This window comes from Bos mutus, chromosome 14 (assembly GCF_027580195.1).
Source record: "Bos mutus isolate GX-2022 chromosome 14, NWIPB_WYAK_1.1, whole genome shotgun sequence".
In the NCBI taxonomy this organism is placed as follows: Eukaryota; Metazoa; Chordata; class Mammalia; order Artiodactyla; family Bovidae; genus Bos; species Bos mutus.
This window is the reverse complement of record NC_091630.1, coordinates 51,357,844-51,384,726: the sequence shown is the minus strand read 5'-3', so window position 1 is coordinate 51,384,726 and position 26,883 is coordinate 51,357,844. Positions and strand designations below refer to the sequence as shown.

General features: G+C 45.9%; 1 protein-coding gene across 1 annotated transcript; it reads left to right on the top strand.

The window, feature by feature from the left end:
* The first annotated feature begins 66 nt into the window (after positions 1–66).
* On the top strand, positions 67–26,621 carry VXN (vexin). Its single transcript, XM_005892940.3, has 6 exons — positions 67–543; positions 5,230–5,285; positions 14,422–14,572; positions 18,682–18,743; positions 21,613–21,704; positions 23,987–26,621. The coding sequence occupies exons 1-6, from the start codon at positions 477–479 to the stop codon at positions 24,168–24,170; spliced, it is 612 nt and encodes a 203-aa protein (XP_005893002.1). The 5' UTR covers positions 67–476; the 3' UTR covers positions 24,171–26,621.
* The last annotated feature ends 262 nt before the right edge of the window (positions 26,622–26,883 follow it).

The following is a 26,883-nucleotide window of genomic DNA, read 5'->3' as shown; positions in this document are numbered from 1 at the left end:
TAGCCAGTTCTTCTGGAAAGGGGAGGGGGAAAAAAGCCTCTTCATTTCTGAAATGATAGGGGAACTGCCGGTACCAAAAATCACGTTTCCTTTTCAGTATCATCCTCCAGCCACGCTTGGCGCTAACCGAGTAGGCGATTTCACTTCATCACCACTTCACAAAAGACTTCCAAATCCACTGCAGCAGGCACGGCAAAATAAAGATGTTAAATACATCCTGGCTGGGAGGGGACTGAAGCGCTAGGCTCCATCAAAGGTTTGCAATAATAGGATTCATAAAAAAAAAAAAAAGACAGATGGGATTAGAAAATGTTGCAGTGAAGACTCTGGAATGAAATGAGATCACAGCACCAGCCTGTCTTTTGTGAACAGGCACAATGATCCCAGAGCCAGATTGGATTAGGAGACCTCGCGACTAGGGGTTCAGAGAGAGGCCTCCCATCCCCGGGCACTTTTGGGGAGAGAAGGCTGAAACGATGCATCAGATTTACAGCTGCAGTGATGAAAATATAGAAGTTTTCACCACCGTGATTCCTTCCAAGGGTGAGTAAAATTGCCCTTGACTGTTTCCTTAACGTGGCTGTTTCGGTCAGAGGGTAAAAGACAGTCACGTGCTGTTTTACTACGTTTACCCTCAGGTCTCTGAGGTCGGATGGCCTCTGTTGTGATGGTGTTTGTGGGTGTTTCTGAAAAGGGGAGGGGGCATGGACGAACATCGGTCATTGAGAAACAATCCATCAAGGGGGAAAGGAGGGCAGTTAAACACTGAATTCGATACTGGCAAAACCCAATATGCTGAGTAAAACTGACAGTGAGCCATTGTGTTAGGAAACAGGGATGAAAACAAAATTCCCAGGGCAGCTGGAGAGAGACTCTTCTCCAGGGAACAAGAGGGTTCCGAACTGAGAAACAGCTGGCTCTAAAGTATGATTTCTCACTGTGCCGTGAAACAGGAGGGGGGAGCCTGCTGGCAGTGGTCCGATGAAGTGGTCCAAGAATACTCTGACTCAGGCTGGCCTCCGCACAGACCCCAGGGCCACGCTCCCAAACTTAACCTGGAACTGGCACTGCCAGAGGGTGTGACTTTGTAAAAGCCCTGCTGCTCCGAGGGGAACGGTGTCCAGTCCCAGGCAGGGTTCTGTGGCTCTGGACACTTTCCTCGCCCCACCTGCAGGACTCGGCTCTCTGTTCTGCTGCCCCTGCGCTCTCCCTGCAGCCCCTGTCTTGCTGGGAGAGCCCGGGACCCTGGCTTAGCCCTGGGTCTCACTGTCAGACTGAATGAAAAGGTCAGAATATCTGCTGGTGCAGTGACCCCTCTGTTCAAACAACTCCTTTCTTCTTCCCATGTCAGCCATCAACAGGGCCACTGCTGGGGGGCAGGGAGGGACCCAGTCTGGCCGCAGAGAGACAGCCAGCAGAACATAAATTCAGCTTTAGACATTTATTGCCAGTTAGAGGGGAAGGAAAAAGAACTGGGGAGTCTGCCCACGTGCTAAAGTTGGAACTCTCTGGAGATTTTGGAAGGTACCTGAAAAGTCAAAGGTGACCCTCTGACCCAGCAGTTCCAGTCCTGTAAATACACATGGATGCTCACAGGGCAAAACTGAAAACAGCCTACATGTTCTTGAAGAGGGGAAGGGGTTAAAGGTGGTGTCACCAGACTCTGGAAGACCCCACAGCAGTCAACAGGGATGAACTGGGTCTATGTGTGTGGACACAGGTCCACACTTAACCTCTCTGGGCCTGAGTTTCCAATCTCGTACAAAAGGAAGAACTAGAACTCATCTTCCAAGGTTAATATGGGGGAAAATTGAGATACAGACAAAACGTATAAAGCATATAGAATAGTACCCAGCAGGTAGGAAGCACCATTAAATACATCACTTACAGAGTGATTTCTATTTTTATTCTATATTTACAGCAATGAATAACTTGAAAGCATAACATTGAAAGGGAAATAAAGCAGGCTAAAGATTGTTAAATTTGGAAATATGAAACAGTACTATATATTGTTTATACACACATATCTAGAGAAAAGCATTAAAAAAAAACCACAGGCCGGAAAGACACCAAGTTAGTGAGATTAGTAGCTCTGGGGAGGGAGGAAAGTAGAGTTAGAGGTGGGTAAAAAGGGGACCAAAGCTGCCCTCTCGCTTGCTATTTCTTTTGCATGAGAAGAAAACAAATTGAAAGCAAATACAAAAATGCTAAAATGTCCATTTTCTATAAATGTTTTCCATTTAAAAAAATTTTAAGGGAGAAAATCCTCAAAGCTGAATGGCCCTTTTAAATCAAAAACTTATACAATTCAGGAGGAAAGTCATACTTCACCTGAAGAGAATCATTCAAAACAGGGCCTTTGAATCCATTGGCTTAGCAGGCTCATCAAGAGACCTACCACCACGTGTGGGCTGTGTGACCTTGGACAGGCACTCAACCTCTCTGGGCTCGAGTTTCCAATCTTATAAAAAAAGGAAGAACTAGAACTTATTTCCTGAGGTTATTGTGGGTGGGGGGGTGGAATTGAGATATAGAAGACATGTAAAGCATCTAGAACAGTACCTGGCAGGTGGTAAGCACCATTAAATATTGGGTTGGCCAGAAAGTTCATTCAGGGAATTTTTCCATACGATGCTATGGAAAAAACCCGAACAAACTTTTTGGCCAACCCAATGCATCACTTACAATGTAGTTTCTCTCTTTATTCCAGATTTACAGCAATGAATATGCTTAGTCAAAGATAAATACACAACCTTGAATTTCTTTCTTGCCATTTTTATTCACGGCCACCTCCGGGTATTAAACCAGTCATCAGTATTCATGGTCATGTCACTGCTCAGGAAGCTGTTCTCTGGGAAAGGGATATTTACAGTGTTATATTAGACTGTCAGTGGAAGAAGCCTGCCTCTCCCTACACCTTGTTTTGTCTCATCTCACCTCCTCCAGAGCCTCAGGCTCTCAGTGGGAGAAGACGGTGCCTGCCAGGTCTTCCTAAGTCATTGCTTATCAGATAGATTCGTAACTCTTCATCCCATTCCCACCCTTCCCTGCCTCTAGAAATACAAGTTGGTTTGATTTCCTCTAACAAGGGTTATAGTTCTCCCTGGTGTGTCCTTTCCCAAATGCTCCTGTTTACTATATTCAACGTGCAATGAACCAAACATTCACAGAGCAAAATTTCAGAGGCAGAGGCTGTATTCCACCACCCCATCTGTGTAGCCCTAACCCTCAGTGTCTACCTATGAAATAGAGTTAATGAAGAGACCCAACCCCACAGAGTTGTTATGAGAAGTGAATGAGAAGGAAAGAAGCTGTCCATCACCTACTAAAGGCCAATGTGAGCCATTATCACACCTATGATTGTATTATATCCCTCTTTCCAACACACACACACACACACACTGGGTTCAACCTAAATCTATGCATTTAGCTGAGTCATCTTAATTTCTCACAAAAATATGGCAACAGCAAGTGTTACAGTGTTTAAGTAGTTAAAAGGCACAATACAGAGACCAAGTCTGTAACTGAGGACAAGTGTGTATTTTCACTTCCCAGAGAGAAGGGGAGCCCTTAAGGGAAAGATTTCACAGGCACAATTCACAGTAAACATAAAAGATAAAAATCTGTGGTTTTACCAAGAAGTTATACCAGAACTTATTTCCTGAAGCACACCAGTGGGTTTAATTCTAGGGTGAACGGCCTTCAGAATAATTCTCTTGGGAATAAACAACAGTGGGGCGGAGTTGGCAAGGGGAACTGGGGAACTGCAGGAGGAAACGGAGAAAACTCTAGAAGGAGAACTCCTGATGGATGTACAGTCTCCTTCCACCTGCCCTTACCTTGCAGAGACAGATAATCTTAATAACCACCCCTGAAGCCTGGGAACTCACTCTTTGCCAGGCACCAAGCTAAGGACTTGATAAAGATTAGTCCATTTAATCCTCACTGTAACCCTTGCAGGCACTTCCCAGGTGGCTCGGGGATAAAGAATTCCCCTGCCAATGCAGGAGGTTCAGTCCCTGGGATGGGAAGATCCCCTGGAGGAGGAAACGGCAACCCACTCCAGTATTCTTGCCTGGAGAATCCCATGGACAGAGGAGCCTTAGGACTACAGTCCATGGGGTCTCAAAGAGTTAGACATGACTGAGCATGCCTGCACATAGCCCTCAGAGGTGGTTGTGAATTCCACGCCCATCTTCCAGATGAGTACAGGGAGTGAGGATGAGTCACTGACCCTGGTCAAGTTGGGATTCACACCGAAGTGAAAGGAGTGGAGACCCCTGGCTCAACCAGTGCCCTGCTCTCCTGGCTTCAGGGCTGCCCTCACTCTTCAAAAAACACCAACAGAGCTCTCACCTGAGCTCTTACCTGACCTCTGACAAGAGGTCATTTCCATTCCAGGGTAATGACATGGCAGGATTTCACTTCTAAGTCACTCAACATCAATGTGCAAAAGAGATGCCTGGGTGTTTCCACCTCCAACCAAATAAACACCTTTTCCCAACCAAGGAACTTTTTATGGCTAATTGACTCTGAGTTTTTTCATTGTGGTAAAATGTACATTATAAAAACTTTATCATTTAACCATTTTTAAGTGTTCAGTTCTGTGGCACTAAGTACATTCACATTGTTGTCCAAACATCACCACTGTCTGTTTCCTGAATTTTTTCATCTTCTCAAACTGGTGCTCTGTAGTCATGAAATCATAACCCTCCATTCCCTCCTTCCTCCAGCCCAACGTTCATCCATGTTAGAGCAAGTTTCAGAATTTCATTCTGTTTTTTTTTTTTTTTTTAAGTTGAATGACAGTTCATTGTATGTCTATGCCACTTTGAGTTTATCCGTTCATTTGTTAATGACTCACCTTTGGGCTATCGTGACTAGTACTGCTCTGAACTTTGGTGCATTTGATCAAGGAACATCTAAAATTGCAGTTGCATCCTTCTCTTCTTCCCATCCCCCCTCCCCTGTGTCCTGTGCCACTCCAGGTACATAGCCTCTCAGTATTGCTACTGTAGCTGCATCAGCCTCAGGAAATGAAAGTCGCTCAGTTGTGTCTGACTCTTTGTGACCTCATGGACTATACAGTCCATGGAATTCTCCAGGCCAACCCAGAGATCAAACCCAGGCCTCCCTCATTGCAAGTTGGGTCTTTACCAGCTGAGCCACCAAGGAAGCTCTCAGCCTCATAGGTGTTCTCTAAAACAATTCCTTTCTCTCTCTTTGCAGTGACCAGTCCAGCCAGAAGAAGAGTCAAAAGCTCTCAACATCTCTTAACCAAGAATGTAAGAAAACTTCAGTTTTGATCCTTTTGTTGACTTTCATTTAAAAAGCAATGTCCAGCTTCTTCACTTGCCCCACTCCATCCACGCTCTTAACCAGAAAGGTTTTCTGTAGCCCAGGTTGCTGCTGCGCTGTCCATTGTCCACTTAATCAAAACAACTGACAAATGTCAACCAGACAACAAAAAGCTCTGTACTGGACCCACTTTTGCATCAGATAGTTTTTGTTTTACATATACATTTTCTTCTTTTCTTAAACAGAATCCATGATATGGGTACAGCATCCTTGATCTAGGTGTTCCCCTGTTGTTGGCATTCGTAATATTCCATTTTTTCACTACTATAAATAGCAGTGCAATAAATTTATTTGTACAAAATACTATTGGGGATTAATTCTGTGGTGCATAGGCCTCAAAGTAGTATTAACAAGTAAAAGAAGAGTTTCACCCATCCATCATTGGCATTTCTTCTACTGTGCTAAAGTGGACAATATAACAGTGATTTTTAAAAGATGCTTTCTGCTTACAGTTTTGTCCCATATTACCAGGAATTCTGAACAACTGCCAGGCTTCCAACAATGCTTTTCCATTTACCTCCAACCTCATCAACATTTGGCTTTCACGTTTTTGTATTATTTTTTGCTACTTTAATAAGTACATGCATTACCTTAAAATTAGTTTACACGTCTTTAGAGCTGCTGAATTTCTCATTTTACTTACAGATTTCTTTACAAAAGCTTTCAATACAGTTTTGTACTTTAAAAGATTTATTTTCAAGGCTAATTGTTCCCTCTTGCTTATACTGGAGTTTCTATTTCTATCACAATTTTTTTGTAGAACACCATTTTGATTTTCTAAGGATCTCAATTTTTAAAATCCTATTCTCCATTAAAAAAAAAAAAACTTTCTAAGTGTCCTGGAAGTGAAATTAGGTTTCAGTCATTGTTTTATATATATTTATTACTTTTTAAATTTCTAAAGCAGTATGTTCCCATTGCTGCTAAGTCGCTTCAGTCGTGTCCAACTCTGTGCGACCCCACAGACGGCAGCCCACCAGGCTCCCCTGTCCCTGGGATTCTCCAGGCAAGAACACTGGAGTGGGTTGCCATTTCCTTCTCCAATGCATGAAAGTGAAAAGTGAAAGTGAAGTCGCTCAGTTGTGTCTGACTCCTAGCGACCCCATGGACTGCAGCCTACGAGGCTCCTCCGTCCATGGGATTTTCCAGGCAAGAGTACTGGAGTGGGGTGCCATTGCCTTCTCCAATGTTCCCATTACAAAATTTCAAACACTAAAAAGATGTAAAATATAGTATCAGAAAAATCCTGAGAAGCTGAAGAACACAGTGGTTAGGTATGTCGATTAGAGTCAAACTACCTGGTTCTTATCCATTTCCTAGTTTTAAATCTCTGTTCTATCCATTTCTAGCTTTGTGACCTTGGGCAAACAGCCCCACCATTCTGGGACTCAGCTTTGTTAATGTTAAAATGGGGATAATCGAGAATATATCCCAAGAACTATTGGAAGGAACAAATGATTTAATACACATGAAGTCCTCAGGCTTTCCTGGTGACTCAGACAGTAAAGAATCTGCCTGCAATATAGGAGACTGGGGTCAATCCCTGGGTTGGGGAGATACCCTGGAGAAGAGAATGGCAACCCACTCCAGTATTCTTGCTTGGAGAATCCCATGGACAGAGTTATAGCTCAGAGGGTCACAAAGAGCTGGACACGACTGAGTGACTAACACTTTTACTTTCTTTCTTTCAAGTTCTTGTCCAAATCTGACACATACTGAGCATTCAATAAACACTAGTATTTTTAAGTGAAAATTTCTCATATAACAGTACACAGTTATCATGCTTTATTGCTCAATAATATGTTGTTTTGCAATTTACTTTTTTCACTAAATAAATTTTAAAATCTTTACATGCCAATTAACACACACAGACCTTCCCCATTCTTTTTAGAGGCTGTATGACATTGTATGAATGCACTATAATTTTTCACTCAAACCTAATCTGAAGTTTTCTAGATTATTTAACCAAATCATCAATAAATGGGTTTTCCCCATTTTTCCACTAAAATAGTGCCACAAGAAATACTCTTGAATGTATTTTTATGCTCCTGTGCAAATGTTTTTGAGGGTAAATTCATAGATATGAAAATGCTGGGTCATCAAACTAACACCTTATACTTAAATTTACATAATCCTGTATGTCAATTTTTAAAAAGAAAGAAAATGCTCAAAGGATATAAACACTGAAAAAATTTTATAGCCGTTGCCAAATTCTTAGCAACTGTTCTAAAGTTCCTTTACCAGAACAGTTAAACCAATACTATATGACATCAATGTTGTTACTCTTTGACAATCTGATAGGTGAAACTATTTTAATTTGCATTTATTTAATTATTAATATCATTTTTCATTTTTCATAGATTTTTATATTTTCCCCCTATGAGTTAAAAGACATATCTTTTGCTCATTTTTCTGTCACTTGTATGTCCCTTTTTAAATTGACCTTTGAGAATATTTTTATATATTAAGAAAGAAAGGGCTTTTAATGGGGTTTTTTTGTTGTTAAGGCAAGAATTCTTATTTCTCATGATCCCGAAAAACTTAAGACCACAATCTAGAAAGGAAAGTGCTTTTTAAAATTTATTTATGTATGTATTTTTGGTTACACTGGGTCTTCACCGCTGCACATGGGCTTTCTCTACTTGCAGCGAGCAGAGGCTACTCTCTAGTAAGGTGCACGGGCTTCTCGTTGCACTGGCTTCTCTTCTTGCAGAGCATGGGCTCTAGGCCCTCAGGCCTCAGTACTTGTGGTACACAGGCTTGGCTGCCCCATGGCATGTGGATCTTTCTGGACCAGGGCTCAAACCCATGTCCCCTGCATTGGCAGGTAGATTCTTAACCCCTGGACTACCAGGGAAGTCCAGAGCTCCTGAGTTTCAAGAAGCAGCAGGTGTCCCCAAAAATGGAAAAGGGAGGGGTTGTGTGTAATTTCGACTTTGAGAACAGATTCAAGTTTGGTATTACAGATGGTCCCCGACGTATGATGTCTTGACTTTCATGACTGCTGTCTTTACTATGGTGCCAAAACGAAATGCATTCGGAAACCATACTTGAAATTTTGAATTTTGATTGTTTCCTAGGCTATCGATACATGGTCAGTTAGTTAAGTCACTCAGTCGTGTCTGACTCTTTGCGACCCTGTGGACTGTAGGCCACCAGCCTCCTCTGTCCATGAGATTCTCCAGGCAAGAATACTGGAGTGGGTTGCCATTTCCTTCTCCGGGGGATCTTCCCTACCCAGGGATCAAACCCAGGTCTCCAGCATTGCAGGCAGATGTTACTTGCTTGTGACTCTGGGCAGTGTAGCAAGCCACAGCCTTCCACCAGCCACACAATCACAAGGATATAAACAGGATATACTTATTGCCATTCTGCATCCAGACAACCATTCTGTTTCTCACTTCCAGTACAGTATTCAACCAGTAACATGAGACATTCAATACTTAATTATAAAATAGACTGTGCAAGAGGATTTTGAGGAGGTTGATATAAATATTCTAAGCACATTTAAGGCAGGCTCTGCTGTGATGTCTGGCAGATTAGTTGTATAAAATGCATTTCGACTTACGATATTTTGGGGGTTTTTATCAGGACGTAACTCCATTGTAAATTAAGAAATATCTGGATTCTGGATTTGAAGGACCACAAATCATTCATGACTCAGGGAAGATCCTTTGGGAATTAGGAATGTTTGGTTCTTATCCAAGTTCTTGCCTTGAATTCCTGACCATAAACAATGTTTGTGTCTGAATCACTGCTTATACCAATGTCTACTAGCTTTATAAGGACAGAACTGTGAGGATAAAATGGAAACTAAATCATACTTTTTAGGAGGTAAATAGGGTCCTAGGGAAGAAATTTCTCAAGGGATTCAGAACCTAAACAAAGGAGACAACTCTCCATGGTAGAGGTGAAGCCACATAGGCATGAGGTATGGGAAGCCCCCAAAACATGGAGCACTGCCTCCTGGAACATCCAGCTGACTTCAGCCAGGCTCTATAGACAATGGACATGAATCTGAGCAAACTCCAGGTGACAACGCAGGACAAGGGAGCCTGGTGTGCTGCAGTCCATGGGTCACAAAGAGTTGGACATGACTTAGCGACAAAACAACAAAACTCCATAGAACCAAGCTCTCAGCTTTCCTGGGAATGGAAATTTCTGAAAAAGACTGCTATGTTTATAGTTTAAAATATTTTTACTTTGAGAAAAAAATGACTCAAGTATATGAATACAACATATAAAAATTGCTTTTATTTAAAAACAAACAAAACAGAAGTTAGGATCTTGTCTTCAAATATGCAATCTTCCTACAGGTAAGAGAGCTTAATAACACTCTCTGGCCTTTGAGCTCTCCTCTGAATTTCTGATTTCCCCTAACTGCCTGACTCATCCTCTGCTCATAAAACTCACATTCAGCCGTACATTCAAATTAGAAAAGACAGGAAAGGTCTTTTGCAACTGCTCTTACGTACCAGTATTTACGATTTTTCCCTGAAATTCTTATTTGCATCTAGTCTCACCCCTTGGACTATACCATACCATGTCAGTTTTCTTCCTTTACGAATATCTTTTTCCTCTCTGACTCATTCTTGGTGCCGCAGTTTCTCCCTCTGTGGGCCACTCGTAATTTACATCTTCTTCTTCTACAGTCACACACTCTCCCTTCTCTAGACAGTTTTACTAGGTTTTTCCCTCGCACCCTCTCTGATTCTTAGGCAATGTTATTGACCCTGATGCTGGGAAAGATTGATGGCAAAAGGAGAAGGGGGCGGCAGAGGATGAGATGGTTGGATAGCATCACCAACTCAATGAGTTTCAGCAAATTCTGGGAAAGATGAAGGACAGGGAAGCCTAGCAAGGGAAGCCTACAGTCCATGGGGTCACAGAAAGTTGGACATGACTTAGCGAATGAACAACAACAATTGACATTCTGATTATCCTGATGCTACAGACAACGTAAGAGTAGCTTAAAGGAATAGATTTACACTAAAGCGTGGGTCAGTCAGGCCTCTCGGTTCAATGGAGCCACTGGCGCCAAGATTCACAGCCTCTTCATAATAAGCAGTGGCACCGCCACAGGGAAGATGGAAGAATGAGACTGCAAATGTCACTTTTGCCCCAGATTTCAATCTTGTGGAGAAGGGCTGATCTGATTTTTCTTTCTGGTGATCTGATTTTTTCAAAATGCACCATGCAAACAATTTGCACTTGAAAATTCTTACCTGGATGTCAGCACTACCTTAGGGCTCATGAAACCATGGTCTGAACCTTGAAGACACAGGGCTCCCCTTGGCCTCAGTCTCCCTGTGTATAAAATTAGAAAGTTGAGCTAGAACTTTGCTATGGATCCTATCAGCCCCTAATGATGATGATCCTCCATCATCTAGGTCCCACCTGTTTTTATGACTCCCTACCTGCCCCAAGGTCTCTGACATGAGCCCATCCAAGGAGCATCAACTTATCAGAATATAGCTGTTACACGAGTTCATTGTCTACTTTCAGCAGGCGATTCACTAACCTCAGAAAGGAAAACCCAACAGTAAACACTGGTCTCCCCTTTGCCCCTTCCCCAGTCTTACCCCTGTGGTCAAGGAGCTAAAGAGCCTGATCCCAGATTGGTTTGTTCTGAAACTAGAGGCAGGAAGGAACTTAGATTGGGTCATTTAGACCAGAGAATAAGCCAGACTGTTGGGAGCCTTCAGAACCAGCTGTCCATTCCCTGGCATGGGCCTAACACACTGTCCCGAGGCCTCTCAGAGCCTCCCCAACTGTGTGGCATGAGACAGAAGCACAAGGCCAGCTGAGAAAGGGAAATCTCCTGAGGTGAGGCCTCTGCTCTTTCCTTTGCTGCGTTGGCATCCTTCAGGGCCAAGAAGATAATCTGCTGAGGGCCAGGGCCCTAGGTCATGACCTGGGAAGAACCCAGCCTCATCCCCACCCCAGGAAACTTGCATCCAGCGGGGCTCCCTTCCCAATAGCTGAAGCCTCTGCACTCTCTCCCTCCCCCTTCCTTCTCCCCGTCTCCCCTCCACAGTGCAGAGAAGGGAGTGCAAAGGGGGCCTTTCTTGTTCTTCAAAGGGAACTTTTTTTAAAATTAATTAATTTATTTTGGGCTTCCCTGGTAGCTCAGCTGGTAAAGAATCCACCTTCAATGCAGAAGACCCTGGTTCAATTCCTGGGTGGGGAAGATCTCCTGGAGAAGGGATAGGCTAGCCACTTTAGTATTCTTGGGCTTCCCTGGTGGCTCAGATGGTAAAGAATCCAATTAAATCATTTTAATTGGAGGATAATTACTCTACAATATTATGATGGTTTTTGCCATACATCAACATGAATCAGCCACAGGAATCCTTTTCTGAAGAGGAAATGCTAGGCTGTCCTCCTGGACTTCACAGGCTTTCATGTCCTTACTTCCTAGTTCTACAAAATGGGTTGGAAAACACACCAGTTCTCACTCCTCATTAGAGGAATGCTGAGAGCAGGAAAGTAAAATCTAAAATACCTGTGACAAGAGGCCAACAGTCAAAGGTCTTAAAGCCAGTAACGGGGCTCACATCTCTCCTGTTTGACCTGGAAGTCCACACTCGGGGGGGACCCATTGCTGGTGTAGGGTCCGTGAGTGCTGCCCCAGGCTTGCTGGAAATCCAGCTTGCTAGAAAAGGCTTGCTAGAAATCAGCAGAAACACCTCCCTTCTAATCATTTAACAGTTTATAAACATGTCAACTCAACATACTGTACCCCTCAAACGTATACAACTATATGTGTCAATTATGCCTCAATAAAGCCAAGGTGGAAAAGAATATTTTAAATTATTAGGGAAAAACCCCACCTCCAGCAGTGCCTAGAGGAGAAAGGGACCTAGTTTTAAATGGTCCTGAATTATCATCAGCTTTCTCCAAAGGCAAAAAATTAATGAGTCTAGTTCCCAAAATGGGCCTGAGAAGATTTAATTTCCTAAGCCAGATATGACTAAATTGGGGATAAATTAATTTTCTAAGCAAAGGACTATTTGTGATAAATGGAAGCCAAGAGTGATAGCTCCCCTCCCTCTGTTGGGGACGTGATCAGGCACTGGTAAGGAAATGGACGACATGAGGGAAGAGCCTGCCGTGTTCCTGAAATCTCTGGGAACGGCCAGCAGGGACTGTGCCCCAACCAGCAAGGATGACCCAGAGAATGACCCCACTGCATGGAGTCTCAAAGCACCAGACCTGGGGTCTGAACTCCTGTTTGCATGACCCCAAATGGAGATTCATCTTCTTCATCATCAACAACAATCTGATAGGAGAAAAGACAACTTGGTTTTAATTTCCATTTAATTATGGCTGTCCAGCACCTTTCATATTTACTGGCCACTGGTATGTCTATTATCAATTGCCAGCTGGTTTCTGGCCCCATTTTTCTACTGTTTTTTTCTTCTTTATTGATTGGCAAGAGTTTTATGTACACAGGGATAATTCCCTATTATCTGTAACAAATGCTATACTGGGCCATAATCTTGTGTTTGTTTTTTGTTTTTTTAACATTCATCTTTGACCTGTCTGATGCTCATTTTGGTATGAGAAGTGTGGTCATGAATCCACTTTCTCTAGTGGCCTGATACTTATTAAAGGTCCAAATTTCCTCCACTAAGATAAAATATCACCTTATTATAATATTTAAAATTCAGTCTTATTTGCTTCAGCTTCAACCACAATTGTTTTTTGCAGACAACAGAGGGGAATTCATCAAAGCCTGGACTGTAAGGGCTGAGACAGGTCCACCTCATCAGATACACCCCGTGCCAGGATCTAACACAAACATACCCTCGCAGTATGTCTGTGCAAGGAAGGAGCAAGTGAGCAAGAGAATGAGTGAATCCAAACCTCAGAGAAGGTTCTGTGTAATGCTGGAGGTTCTACCTGCTTCACGGGACTGAATGAGCCCATTGTCATTTGCAGCTATATATAAAAAATAGGCAGGATAAGACCCAAAAGCTGTCGAGATTCCCTTTGTCACCTCACCCTCAAATTAAGATAAAATATAACACTATTTGTCTCAAAGTTTTACATTTAAATTATTCAATAATTTAAATATTTTTATTTTAATTTTAAAGGCCCATCTCAGTGGACCCTGACAAAAGTGGTATTCTTCTTAATGTACTTTTCCCCAAACAACTATTCAGCAGGTGATCAGTAGTGAAAACACTTTAGCATGTAGCACTCTATTCTAGCTTGCCAGAATTCCCACTTATCAGCCACAAGTCACGGAAATTCATGTCACAGCTCCACCTGACACAGGCATTCTGCAAAGCAGAGGAAGTGTGAGTATCCAGGAACCGTGCCTGCTCCACTTGCCAACAGCTTCTTTCTTTTTACATCCAGGGTGTCAGGTGGGGCCCAAGTCCTCTCCCTAGGTCTCTCTAATGGAGCATCCAAAAAGCCATGGCCTACATGAACAAGGGCTTCCACTGAGATGCAGAGGCTGCAAGACCCCAATTTCCAGAGCCATCCCCATTTCAAATTGTTGTTTTTGTTGTTTAGTCCCTCAGTCGCGTTCGACTCTTTGCAACCCTGTGGACTGCAGCATGCCAGGCTGCCCTGTCCTTCCCTGTCTCCTGGAATTTGCTCATACTCATGTCCACTGAATTGGTGATGCCATCCAGCCATCTCATCCTCTGCCGCCTCCTTCTCGTCCTGCTCTCAATCTTTCCCAAGGGTCTTTTCCAATGAGTCAGCTCTTTCCATCAGGTGGCCAAAATATTCCTGTCCTGTTGTTAAACCATATTTGGCTCTGAGGCAGGGAGCTGGCCTCCACTGGGGGCCTGACTCTTTGAAGGGACAGCTGGTGGGGAACCCTCAGAAGCCTCATCTTCCTGCACCGTGGTACCCCTCGACTTGCTGGAGTTCAATACAACGGTTCACTGTCTCGGACCAGTCTCCCCCAGGTTTTCTCACGGCTCCCCACAACAGCTCCAGCAGTTCCAAGTTGGCACAAGGTTCCAGGCCTGGGCCTCTGCTGGGGGTTCTGAGATTCGAGGAGAGGAACAAGGTGACTCAGGTTCTTCCTCCTCCCCGCAGGTGGTGATCGAGTCGGACCTCTACGCACCACGGCCCGTGGAGCTGCTGCCGCACCGCACCGACCGCCGCGACGGTGAGGGCCGCTGGTCGGGCCGCTTCCAGAACCCGCGGCTGCAGGGTCCTCATCCGGCCAAGACTCCCGCCAGGCCTGGTAGGTGCATCCCGGCTCTGCGGCCCCTGGGACCTCCCTGAGGGGCAGTGACCCACTTAGAGTGGCTGCAACGGTGTTTGCGTCCTGGCTTGGCTTTGCTCCCACCACGGCGCGGTCTTCCCTGGGGTCCTCCATCAGGCCGGGTGAGCGGTGCACCTATGGCTGGGGTGGGGCCGCTGCCTTCCGCAGTGCATGCTGGTCCCGCTCTGAATGCACCTGCTCTTGGCCCCACGCACCGCCGCACCACAAAACACCTTCTGCCTTAAACCACTGGCTTCTGGGTCTGCCTGATCTACCACCTAGCTCCAGAGGCAGTTCCGCGGGATTCAGGAGGAGATAAAAATCATTCTACTCTGGGGGAGAGGAAACCGGTGTAGACACGACTTATGAAGTAAAAGAAGCTTACATTATGCTGTATGTGTGTGTATGAAATTATACAGACTCATCAACTGCCATCTTAAAATCCCACTTTTTAAAATTTGAATGGCTTAAACTATTTCAACAATTTATAAAAAGAATTTAGAAACAAATTTGTTTTGAAAGTTGGAAACAGAGTCTTACCTTCCACACTATTTTTAAAAAATGGCTCCCACTCCAGCAGTTAAATAGGAATCTGTGTCTAGCTTGCTGAAGTCTTGATGGTGTTTTGCCTTTAATTCCTGGTTTAGTTTATTTCTGTTATGCCCACAGCCTATAGTTATTCATATTTTTAAGTCCAGAAATACACAAAAAGTCTTGGACGTCCTTTTCAAAGCTTTGGAGTGTCAACTATTTTGTATTTTACAAGAACTGAAATTAGACTCCACTGAGTATGGCTCTTCATCCAACCATCTTCCCTCTTTCCTCCTTCATAGATCTTAGACTAGATCTCTAAAGCTTCTTTGGTTACAAACACACTGATCCTGTTTTTACGAGCCTAAGTATGAGAACCCATAAATCAAGCTATATTCTCTAGTTAAGTGATTACATATATGTCTTTTTTACAGAAAATGAAAGCATGAGGGAAACCACAATCTGCCTTGCAAATTAAGAGGAGATAATTTTTTTCTCTGTCTATATATAGGTGGGTGGGTGGATGGGTTCCTGTGTGTAGAAAAAAAGAATACCTTCTCCATAAAATCATAAAATGAATTTACAGCCATGTTGTTCAAACTTTAATGTACCAGAGAATCACCTGGGAATCTTGTTTTTATACAGAGTCTAATTCAGGACTGAGTAAGGCCCCAGATTTTGTTTCTAATAAGCTTCCAGATGATGCTGACAATGTTGACCCAAGACAACATATTGATGACCAAGGATTTAGAGACAATCTGATGGGTGGTTCTCAAAGGGTGTCCCAGGAACAGCAGAATCACCCAAGAACTTGCTTGAAATGCAAATTTTGGGTCCCACCCAAGACCTGTTTGGTCAAATTCTGGGGTGGGTTCAGCCATCTGTCTTAACATGCCTGCTCCCCAGTGATTCTATTGGACCCTGAAGGTGGAAGCCCACAGATTTCTGCCAGCCCCTGCTGTGGATCTACAGGAGAGGAAATGGAAACCATGGAAAATAGCTGACCTACCGTAGGTCACAGCGCTCATTAGCAACAGAACTGAGATTAAATATCAGGTCTCCTGGTTTCCCAGCTAATTGCCTCTTCCCCTCCAGAGAATAATGTCTTCCAACTGCCTAGTTTCAGGGGCTCCTTTCCTCCCTAAGCAGCCTGTGGAAGCCTGGACTGGAGGAGAGAACACTAAGTTATGAAATGAGGGGACTCTGCCCGGCATGTGACAGTCAGCTCATGCAGGGAATGTGCGAGTCAGGTTAAAAAAAAAAAAGATTGAGCTGGGCATGGATTCAACTCCCTCAGCTCCCACAATCTGACAGATTCCAGGGGAGGGTGAGAGGGAGGGAGGGTGTCTGAGTCAAAGCCAGGCCCAAGTGCTCTTCCCCAGAAAGGCTGGGCACCGGCCTCAGGCACAAGTCTGCCATCCTCCTCTGAGAAGGACATGTGTTTCAGGGATCTGACATCTGGAGACCCAGTTCTCTCCTGAGCTACAGGAGGAGGCTCCTGGGTTTGCAGCCTTCTCATGTGGCAGAAATATGCCCTGAGGAAGCTTAGACATAGCAGGACTCTGAAGGCAGAGGCCCAGCTGAGAAACCCTCTCAGCCTGCAGCTTTGAGCAGGTGAACCTTAGGTGCCCAGGAAAGGGGATACCCCACCTCCTGGGCTGGTGGAACCTTTCCACCAAAGTGGCCTCAGACATCTCAGAATTAACTTGTGCAAATGTGATTGTCTTCCACCTTTAAACCTCTCTTCCTTTCTCAGCTGGGGTCGCTATCCATCTTTCCAGTAAATCGCTGGGGTGTTGACCCCAACCTCCCACCTTGTCCTCCCCCACCCCTACTCCACATTACCAATCACTGACAATGTCAGCTCCTACATAGGTCTCGTCTCTTCTTAGTACCAACTTCAGGCTACCTGGGTGAGACTTCCTTCATCCCTGGTGTGTAGCAGCAAACCTTGGTTCTCAGCCACCAGGCCCTCTCCCTCCACAAGGCTGCTGGAGGGTCCTTCTACAGCAGAATCTGTTATCCCTCTGCATTAAACACTGTGTCCTCCCACCCCCAGCTGCCCTCCAGACCACACCCAAGGCCCTGTAGGACCCAGTTTTCTGCTCCCTCTCCGGGGCCACCTCCTGTGACACTTCTGTCCCCGCCAATCCATACACAGAACAACCCTGAGCTGTGACCACTCATTATATTCTGCTATATCCTGGACCTTCCCTGACACGGTCCTTTCTGTGGATTGCCCTCCCTGGGTCTCTCTGCCTGAAAAACTCCTCCCAGAATGGGTTAGGGGTTCCCTCGGTCAAGTTTCCCTAGCCCTGCAAGACAACCAAAGAGGTCAGCTTGCCATTCCCTCAGTCATCCTCACCCAGCTTCATCATAATTGCTGTGCATCTTTAAAGACTGCATTTCCTCACCTATTATTATGTCTGCCTGTAAGGACTTCCCCAATAGCTTAGTGGTAAAGAATCCACCTGCAATGCAGGAGAGGCAGGAGATGAGGGTTCAATCCCTGGGTCGGGAAGATTCCCCTGGAGGAGGAAATGGCAACCCACTCCAGTATTCTTGCCTGGAGAATCTCATGGACAGAGGAGCCTGGCGAGCTACAGTCTAATAGTCCATGGAGTCACAAAGGGTCGGACATGACTGAGCACAGCACATTGGAGGAGTGAGGATTGTAGTGAGAATTAAATGAGATGGTGTCTGTGTGTCCCACACTCAGCACAGCACCTGACACAGTAAATACTGAAAAATACAAGCTACTGTCAGCACTTCTGCCAGAGCATGACACATCGTGGTCTGATCTTGGTAGCCTGTGACTTCATTTTATTAGCATTGAGATGCTTTCCGTGGGGTGATGGGCGTGTTCTCTATGCTATAGTCTGATAGGATGGGGCTCTGCCAGGAACATCTTCCCCAGGAGGGACTCCATCAAAGGCCAGCTTCCCCCCACCCATCACTAGCTACTCAGCTCAACACCTGGATTCCCAGAAGCACGGGCCTCAGAAATAAAGGCACAGAAAGAAGGTTCTCACTTACATCTCAGTCCAGTGTCTCAGGACACTGATAACCTCCGATCCTCCCATGAGAGGAAGGCTCATTTTCACAGAGGTGCGTTCAAGAGCGCAGGGTAAATGATTGATCCCAGCTGTAAAGACTTAACGCCTGATAATATCATGTGATGTGACTCCTTAGGAAGGAAGGAGGAGCTAAGGGCGCATCCTCTGGGCATCTACTACAGGCAGACCCTGTACTGAACACCTTCACACATGTGATCTTGTTAAATCTTAGTTCTAGCCCCTTGAAGAGTGCCAGTAAATATTTTTGAATATTTACTGTGTCAGGTGATGTGCTGAGTATAAGACACATAAACATTGTCTCATTTAATGCAGGTGACCCACTCGACAGTCGCCCCAATCCTGACCCTAGTTCGTGATTTTGCCACTCAGTAAAAAGGCCCTTAGAAATTCCTACATTTGTGATTTGATTAGCTACCAATATAATTGATGCAGAACCAGAAGAGTACCACCGAGTAACATCCCCTCCGTTCAACTTTGCAGTGGGGACATCAGAACCCAAATCAGCAAATCTGTGTGGGAATCGAACATATGGCAAAGCTTTGGTAAGTAATCTAGCCTGGTTAGCTGTATCTTCCAGGCTTTAAACATCTCGCCTTATCTGTGCCATGAAGGGAGAACAAGCATCCTTTGTCCCAGGCCTGGGGATTATCAGAAAACTGCAGCTGAGGGTTCTTTGTTCCTAAAGCCTGTCAACTAGCGGTACACCACTGGCTGCTGCTCTCTTTCTTGCCAGATATTCAGCTCTTAGGCAAACAGAAGGTATCACCTAGCAGACATCTCACACGGGGGCGGGGGGAGGCAGTTTCTGTGGTAAGTCCCTGCTGGGTGGAGGTGCCTGGCCAATTCCCAGAGACAGCTATAGGGGTAAAGAGATGCAAGGATCTCGAGTTCTGTGAAAGCACAAAACACCATCATCTCAGAGGGAACCCTGAACTGCCTCCTCCGGGAGTACTGAGGCAAGTGCCGTCCACTGGGGTTGCCCGAGATGGATCCAATTGACCAAGGTTTTATATTTTCCCCTGGCTCTGTCATGGCATGCGGGCTGCCCAGGAGAGGGTGACCTTGGGCAAGGTGGCTCTTGGCGGCCAAGGACACCTGAAGAAGCCAAAAGCCACCTGCGGCCCACCCACCCCTAGCTGGATGGCTTGTCCTTTCCTGAAGGGGATCACATAGTGCATGTCTGGGTCTAGCTCAGCATCACCCTGTGAAAACACATCTCCCTCATCATCTTCCGGGCAGGAACATGGGTACCCTCAGGGTCAGCAGAGAAGGGGTGAAGTGGTGGCTGAAGGAGAGGTCAGCTTGGGCGTCCTGGACTCTGTGGGCATCAGATCTCAAGACTCATGGATCATGAGAACTAGAACAGACTGGAGAGAATGTCTCAGCCATCTGCTCGTCTTTATGGAACAGACTGGGCAGAGATGTGAGTGCTTCACTCCTGGTCTGGGCAGGAAATCTAATTCAATTATTTCATTTAGGTCATCCCTGTATTAGGAAAATCGCCCAAAGGGCAGCGATGGGACAATCAAGAGCTCCCTGACTCAACCCGGTATCCAGGGGCAACCCAGGGTGGTTTGGCTGTTGCCACAAAGTGAAGGTTGTCAGGCTTGACAGCTTGAACCGCTGCCCCCAGCAAGCCCTGGCTAAGGGAAAGAGGGCAGTCCATCACCTTGGATGAACTTGCCCCCAACCCTGGAGAGGTAGCTGCAGTTGGGAAGTCAGAGAGAGAGGGGATGGGACAAGCTGGTGATGGAGATGTAATCTCAATGGAGAGGCAGCAAGAGGGCAAAGCAGCAGCATGACTGACCCTTTCCTCTGGGCCTGAGACCTTAGGGCTGGAGTCCTGCAGCTCTTCAGAGGCCCTCTATCCCAGGGTGGGGAGAGCAATTCAGAGCCCACACAGTCAAATCTGACTGGATGCTAATATGCGCTGGAGGAAACAGGACGGAGGACAGAGAGGGAAGAAGCGATTTTCTGGCCACTGGCACGACCGGAGGGACAGCTCCCGAGAGGCCACAAGGTGGCACAGTGGCTCTGCCCACAACCCTGGGCCAGCGCGGGAGAGCAGGGGAAGGTGGATCCTGGTGTCCTTGACCTGGAATTTTCCAGCAATTCCAGGAATGTAGTGACCTTAAGCCTTCCCTGGGGCTTGGGGTGGAGGAGCAAAAGGGAGATCCACTGACTGAACAAACTCTGGACCTGGCCCTGCTCAGGGCCCCAGTTCCTTCTCAACTCAGTACATGTCTCTTGAGCATTCACCACCTCCTTTAAGAGGAGAGCCAGCAAAGGGTTAAGTCCCAGACCCTGATCCAAGCCAAGCCATTCCTGGGGAGACTGCACAAGCAGAGGAAACAGAAGTGTAAAGACACGGAATTGGTGGGTTGCCAAAACATGACACACAGGGACTCAGTGCCATGAGGACAAGAGATGGAGATAAATCAACTTGGGCTCCAGCCTAAGGGAAGACTTCCTGGAGGAAGTGGCCTTGAAGGGCAGGCAGAGATGAGGCTCAATCCAGAGAGTGAAGGAAAGGTTGGGTGAGGATGCAGAGTTGTGGGTGAGCATCAGAAAAGGCAGGACCAACCCTGCTGGGACATGTCGGGGAAACAGAGGCAGATAAGGGGGAGTCCTGTTTTGAGGACCTTAAAGAGCAGCAGGTAAAAAATCTGCCTGCAATGCAGGAGACTTGAGTTCTATCCCTCAGTCAGGAAGATCTCCTGCAGAAGGAAATGGCAACCCACTCCAGTATTTTTGCTTGAAAAATCCCATGTACAGAGGAGCCTGGCGGGTTGCAGTCCATGGGATGACAAGAGAGTCAGACATGAAAGAGCTACTGAGCACACACGCATGAAGCAGGGGACAGAGCTGACCTCGGTCCACCCTCAGCCGGGAGGCCCTGCGAATCTGGGAGGGGCCTGGGGTGTGGGGCAGGTCTGGTGGGAAACAAGGAGATCCTGTCCCCGGGTCACTGGCCCTGAGGCTCAGTGGAGGAGAATGTCACTGCACTTGGCTGCATTTCCAAGTGAGAACCTGCAGGATTTGACAACAAAGTGGACACAGATCGGGGGTACTAGGGGGACAGAGGCCTTGGGCTAGAATAAGTTGCTCACTTTCAAGTTTCTCTAGGTGAGTGGTTCCCAAAGTGGGGTCTGGGGACCAGCAGCAGTTGAGAACTTACTAGAAAGGCGGCTTCTCAGGCCAACATCAGATCTACTGAGTCAGAAGCGAGGGTGGGCCCAGTGCTGCATTGACATGCCCCCCTAGGGGAGCCTAGGGCCCAAGGCGGAATGAGGTCCGTTGCCCTAGGTTGATGCCGGTTCAGCAGCTTAGCCAATGCCCTTTCCAGTGGCTCCAGCCAGTGGGGGAGCTGGTGACAGGGCAACAACCTCACTCTCCCTTCTCACAATCCAGATGCCTCCAGTGGCCCGGATCTCCGTGAAAGCCCCCACGGTCCTGGAGGCGGCAGCCCCAGGCTCGGAGAACGTAGCTGTGCTCACCAGAGGGTAAGTGCTGTGCCTCCAGCAAGCTCCCAGGGGTTCCCCACCTGCTCCCATTCTGTGCAGAAGAGTAACAGGTGGCCTGGCTGACAGATCCCACAGAGATGCTGAAACAAAATCCCTGGAAGCCATAAATGACCTTCTAATGAGGGCTATAATCCCGGGTCTCTGTAGCACCTCGTTGACTGTTTCACTAGGATTAAGCTCAAGTGTTTTTGATGGTTTCTACTTTATTACCGCCACTCTTTAGACCTGGAGAAGTGTCATTTGGGAGGAATTTTGGTTAATTAGATAAATTAATCACAGGGCATGGAGAAGGAACTGGCAACCCATGCCAGTATTTTTGCCTGGAGAATCCCATGGACAGAGGAGCCTGGTGGGCCACAGTCCATGGGGTCTCAAAGAGTCCAACACAACTGAGCGACTAACATACACACACACACATACACACAATCACAGGCCATACACAGAGCCTCCTGAAATGCCTCACACATTAGGTTCAGGCCCCCTGCCCAGGTAAAAAGTACATAAGATACAAAGGTTTCAAACCAAATTCATGACCTGCATGTAACTATTAAGGTTTCCCTGGTGACTGAGTGGTAAAGAATCCGCCGGCCAATGCAGGAGACAAGGATTTGATATCTGGATTAGAAAGACCCCCTGGAGAAGGAAGTGGCAACCTACTCCAGTATTCTTGCCTGGGCAGGCCCATGGACAGAGGAGCCTGGCGGGCTGTAGTCCATGGGCGGCTAGAGTAGACAAGACTGAGTGACAAAACTACAACAACAACATTACTATCAACTCTGCTCTAGAACCAGCAGCTAGAATAGCCAGAGCAATACCCACACCCCCAAGGACCACCCCACTGCCTTCAGTGGAACACTAAGATAGCCACACCCTCACTACAATCCTCCAGACTTGGAGGGAGCAGAAAAGTGGCTTCGGGGATGACGAAGAGTGTGGGCTCTTGACTCAGTTCTGCCTGGGTGGCTGGCACTGACGCTGACTTGCTGTGACTTCAGACAAGTTATTCAGACCTCTGTGTCCTCATTTCTTTAAAAACAAAACCAAAAAATGGGGATGATTATAACCACTCCAGGGGTTATTGTGAGAACTGGATGAGATAATGTGTGGAGACCTTGCACCAATGATTGCATCATTTTTCAAAAAGCTTTACAATATGCTAATGGAAAAGACACATGCCTGGGGACATGTGACATGCTCACAGATGAGGGACCATGGGCTATCATATCAGCCCAAGGGGTGCACACCTTAAAAGCTGAGGGAATTAAGGGAGGACCAGGCCAGTGTGAAGCCCTTTTAGATGAAAGAATGCAGTCTAGGACAAACAATAAAAACCAAGCCATCGACATATTGAGATGTGATGAGAGAAAAGTATGATTTCTTTCTCTTTTTTTGGCATACCTTGAGGCATGTGGGAGTTCGGTTCCCCAACCAGGGATAGAACCCACAGCCCCTGCATTGGAAGTACAGGGTCTTAGTCACTGGACCACCAGAGAAGTCCCCAAAATCTAATTTCAATTGCATTAAGTTCTGGTAGCAAGTTGTTCTGAGCAGGTAAGGCTGCTGCTGATGGCTGCAGTAACCAGCAAACATGAACCCCCTCAAGAAATGAGCCGTTTGCCTCTACTGCAAAGCGTTCTTCTAAATGGCCCCTGTGTCCCTAAGTGTAGATATTCTCATGTCATTTTTTTCCTGGACCCTGGCTATAGAAAAGAAAACAAAGGCCGCTTCTTTCACTACAGGAGAGCAAGTGAGGAGGAAAATGAACCTTTATTGAAGTCAGCAACGTGCCGGATGCTTTATATAGTCTTACTTCCCCCCTCACAAAACCCCCAAGAGTTAGATAAAATTATCTCCATCCTACACGTGAGGAAACTGAGGGTGGCCGAGGTCAAGTCACTGAGGTCATAGAGTAAGTTCACTTTCAAGAGCTGACGCATGGTGACGTCTGACCTTTCCAGCAAAATCGTTCAAGTTGAGGGGCGGGGCAGGGGTGGGAGAGTAGAGTTTGGAACAAGAGCAGAACTTGAGATCCATGCGCCGGTGGTCCCAGGTTCACCTCCTTCCCTTCCGCATCAAGGACCCCCTGGGGCGGGGTGAGGGTTGTCATTCCTGCATGAGGCCCAGCGGTGACCTTCCATGTGGTCACAGGTCATAGGGGCCCAGGAGGAACGGGGGTTCCAGCTACACTTGTCGAGGGCAACAGTTAACAGTCAGGCTAAGCAGAGTGACTACTCTCCCTGCCCACCTCGGCTTTTCTGTAGATCCAGACACCTCAAGAAGATGACGGAAGAATTTCCAACCCTCCCCCAGGGAGCAGAAGCCTCCCTCCCGCTAACAGGAAGTGCTCCCTGCGGCATGCCCAGCATCCTCCGGAAAATGTGGACCAGGCACAAGAAGAAGTCTGAGTATGTGGGAGCTACCAACAGCGCCTTCGAGGCTGACTAAAGATGACCCCCCCGGCCCAAGTGCCCTGCGCTGGCCCCAGTTCACTGCACAAGGGGAGGAAACTTCCGGATCGGAACGGAGCCACATATTCACCTCTGCTAGTAGCTGGTCCATGTGCCATCACCCTCCAATACTAACTAATCACCCTGGCTGAGGACATGGGACAGAAACCTCCCTCGAAGGCAAAAGGAAAATGTTCCCTTCTTCGAATCGATACAGCTGTTGGTCTCAAAGTGGCTTTGGGAGGTCATCAAGTTTATATCCCTATGTTTAAGCAAAATGGCACCAAAATCAAACCCACTTTCCCAACCCATTTTAAAGACCTCCAAGGAATCAAGCAGACAATTCCTCAGTCTTCCTTGGGAGTTGTTCTAATTTCTGGTATAAATGTAAGAGTTTGACATTTGAGGCACTTGTAAACACACTGGTTCTCACTGTTCCTGTTACTGTATTTATTTCATCTTGATGAGGTATGATTTTTAGTGACAAAGCGCTTTATGTGTTTACTTAGTAGTTCTAATATCCACTTGAGGGTATCATCAAGATCAGTTTTGATGATCATTTGGCATGATTGCATGAATTCTCTATTCTTTTACATGTGATTTTTCTATAGAAAAACATGATTTAAAATTTTGAATGCTAATCTTTTCTGAAGTGGCACAGTCTAATGGAATTAATAATACCTTGCTTGGGTATGATTATTTTAGCTTTAAAAAGCATTCTCCCATCCATCACTTCTTACATTCACAAAATTCCTGTTAAAGAAAGCACAAGTATTCCCAGTCTACAGATGGGAAAGCTGAGGCCTTAAAAGGGTATGGAACTAGATACCAGATACTAAATACAGGTCCTCATCCTCTGTACTAGACTGCTTTCTTTGCTTATTCTAGCAGCTGATTTAAGAATATGTCTCTGGGGGCAGTCTTTGAAGGAAGCAATTTGACAAAGTTAGAACAAGTACATGATATAAATGAAATGCATCATTATGTATAACACTGAACAAGAAATTCTTGTTTTTGTAGGTTGAAAATAATTATCAATTTCATAGGGTTCAACCTAATATATAATATTATGCTTTCCTTCTTTTAATGGAAATGTCATCATCAATTCTATTATCAATGTCAATAGCCTTAAAATAATAACATGATTATGACAGCTACCATTTATTATATGCCTCCTGTGTGCCAGGTGCGATTCTGAGCACTTCACATACATTATCCCAATCTTCCTATCAACTCTGAGTAGGTGGCCTTTCCCATTTAGTAGACACAGCTTTAAAGCAGTTAAATGACAAGTCTGAAGGCACCCAACCCATAGCTGGCATCATGGGTTCAATGCCTATGTTGTATCTACTCCTTTCTACAGAACATTCAGAACATAGAGAAGATCCAAGGCTAGTAAATAAACTTCATCTCAAATGCTGCTGCTGCTGCTGCTGCTAAGTCGCTTCAGTTGTGTCCGACTCTGTGCGACCCTATAGACGGCAGCCCACCAGGCTCCCCTGTCCCTGGGATTCTCAAGGCAGGAACACAGGACATAAATGATTGGCACAGACTGCGTGGAGTGCTGTGTGGGGCTGGAATCTGAGATAAAGGAATGTAGTGATCAATTGGTAATGTCTGCCTGTGGAGCTGATTAATGGGATGTGCCTTGTATATTTATCATTTGTGGCCTCAAGTCTGCTTTCCAGAAGGTTTGTTTTCTAATTCAGAAGCTTAAACTAACCCAACTCATTTAACAAAACCAGCGACTTCATGGTGAAATTTAATCTGAGACCAGGTTGGAAATTGCCATTTCTTAGTACAAAGGGAACTTTTGCCAACATCACTGGTCTCAGACACAACAGTTATTCACATGCTGCTGCTTCATGGGCGTGTGTTGCTTTTTGCTCTGGGAATTACCTGCTTCCATATCTCCAGGTGAAATGTAAGACGACATGGGGGTAAGAGGCCTGGGCTTTCACCTTGCTGACCTCTGCTCTTCAACTGTTGTTTTAGACTGAACACCCAGTCCTCCCAACAGAACATAACTTGGAGATGTGGACATCAAGGGCTCTTTCAATAAGGGCCACAGTGGACTGTGTAATATTCTTACAGTGAACAGATGAAGGAGCCTGGAACAAAGATAGGGAGGGAACAGGTGATTTACACTGGACCTGTCAGACTATCCTACAACTATTTATTTTAACTTATTTACTTTACAACTGATGTCCTCTATTTGTATGTGGCAGCTGGAGATATATGTAGGATGGAGCTTATTTATTTTTCATTTAAAAATTTCATGATGAAGTGTTTGCCTCATGTAGAACATTTTCATTGGCCAATTCAAATAAAAATAAAGTATGCTTTGTTTGTGACATTAATAAATGCCCACAAGAGTATGCCTGGGGCTTCTTCACTGGATGGGAGTGGGCTTTCACAAAAGGAAAGAATTATGTATCTGGACCTCATTGCTCCTTTACCTAAATGAAAAGGATTGCAAGAAAGGACCCAGCATGCTCTTTCCATCCAGAGACAATGTCTGGTTTTGATATTACAGCCCTGCCCAGCAGTCAGCACCAGGCTCGTTTCTGCCCAGCCCTGGCCTGGCCCAACCTGGGCTCTCAGGGTTCACTCGCCTCACTGAAATGCTGCCCCCCAGTCCCCACCACAAACCCCAGGGGGCCCAGTGGCCATCACTCTGTGCCCACCTCCTGGGCAGCTTTCCTGGCGAC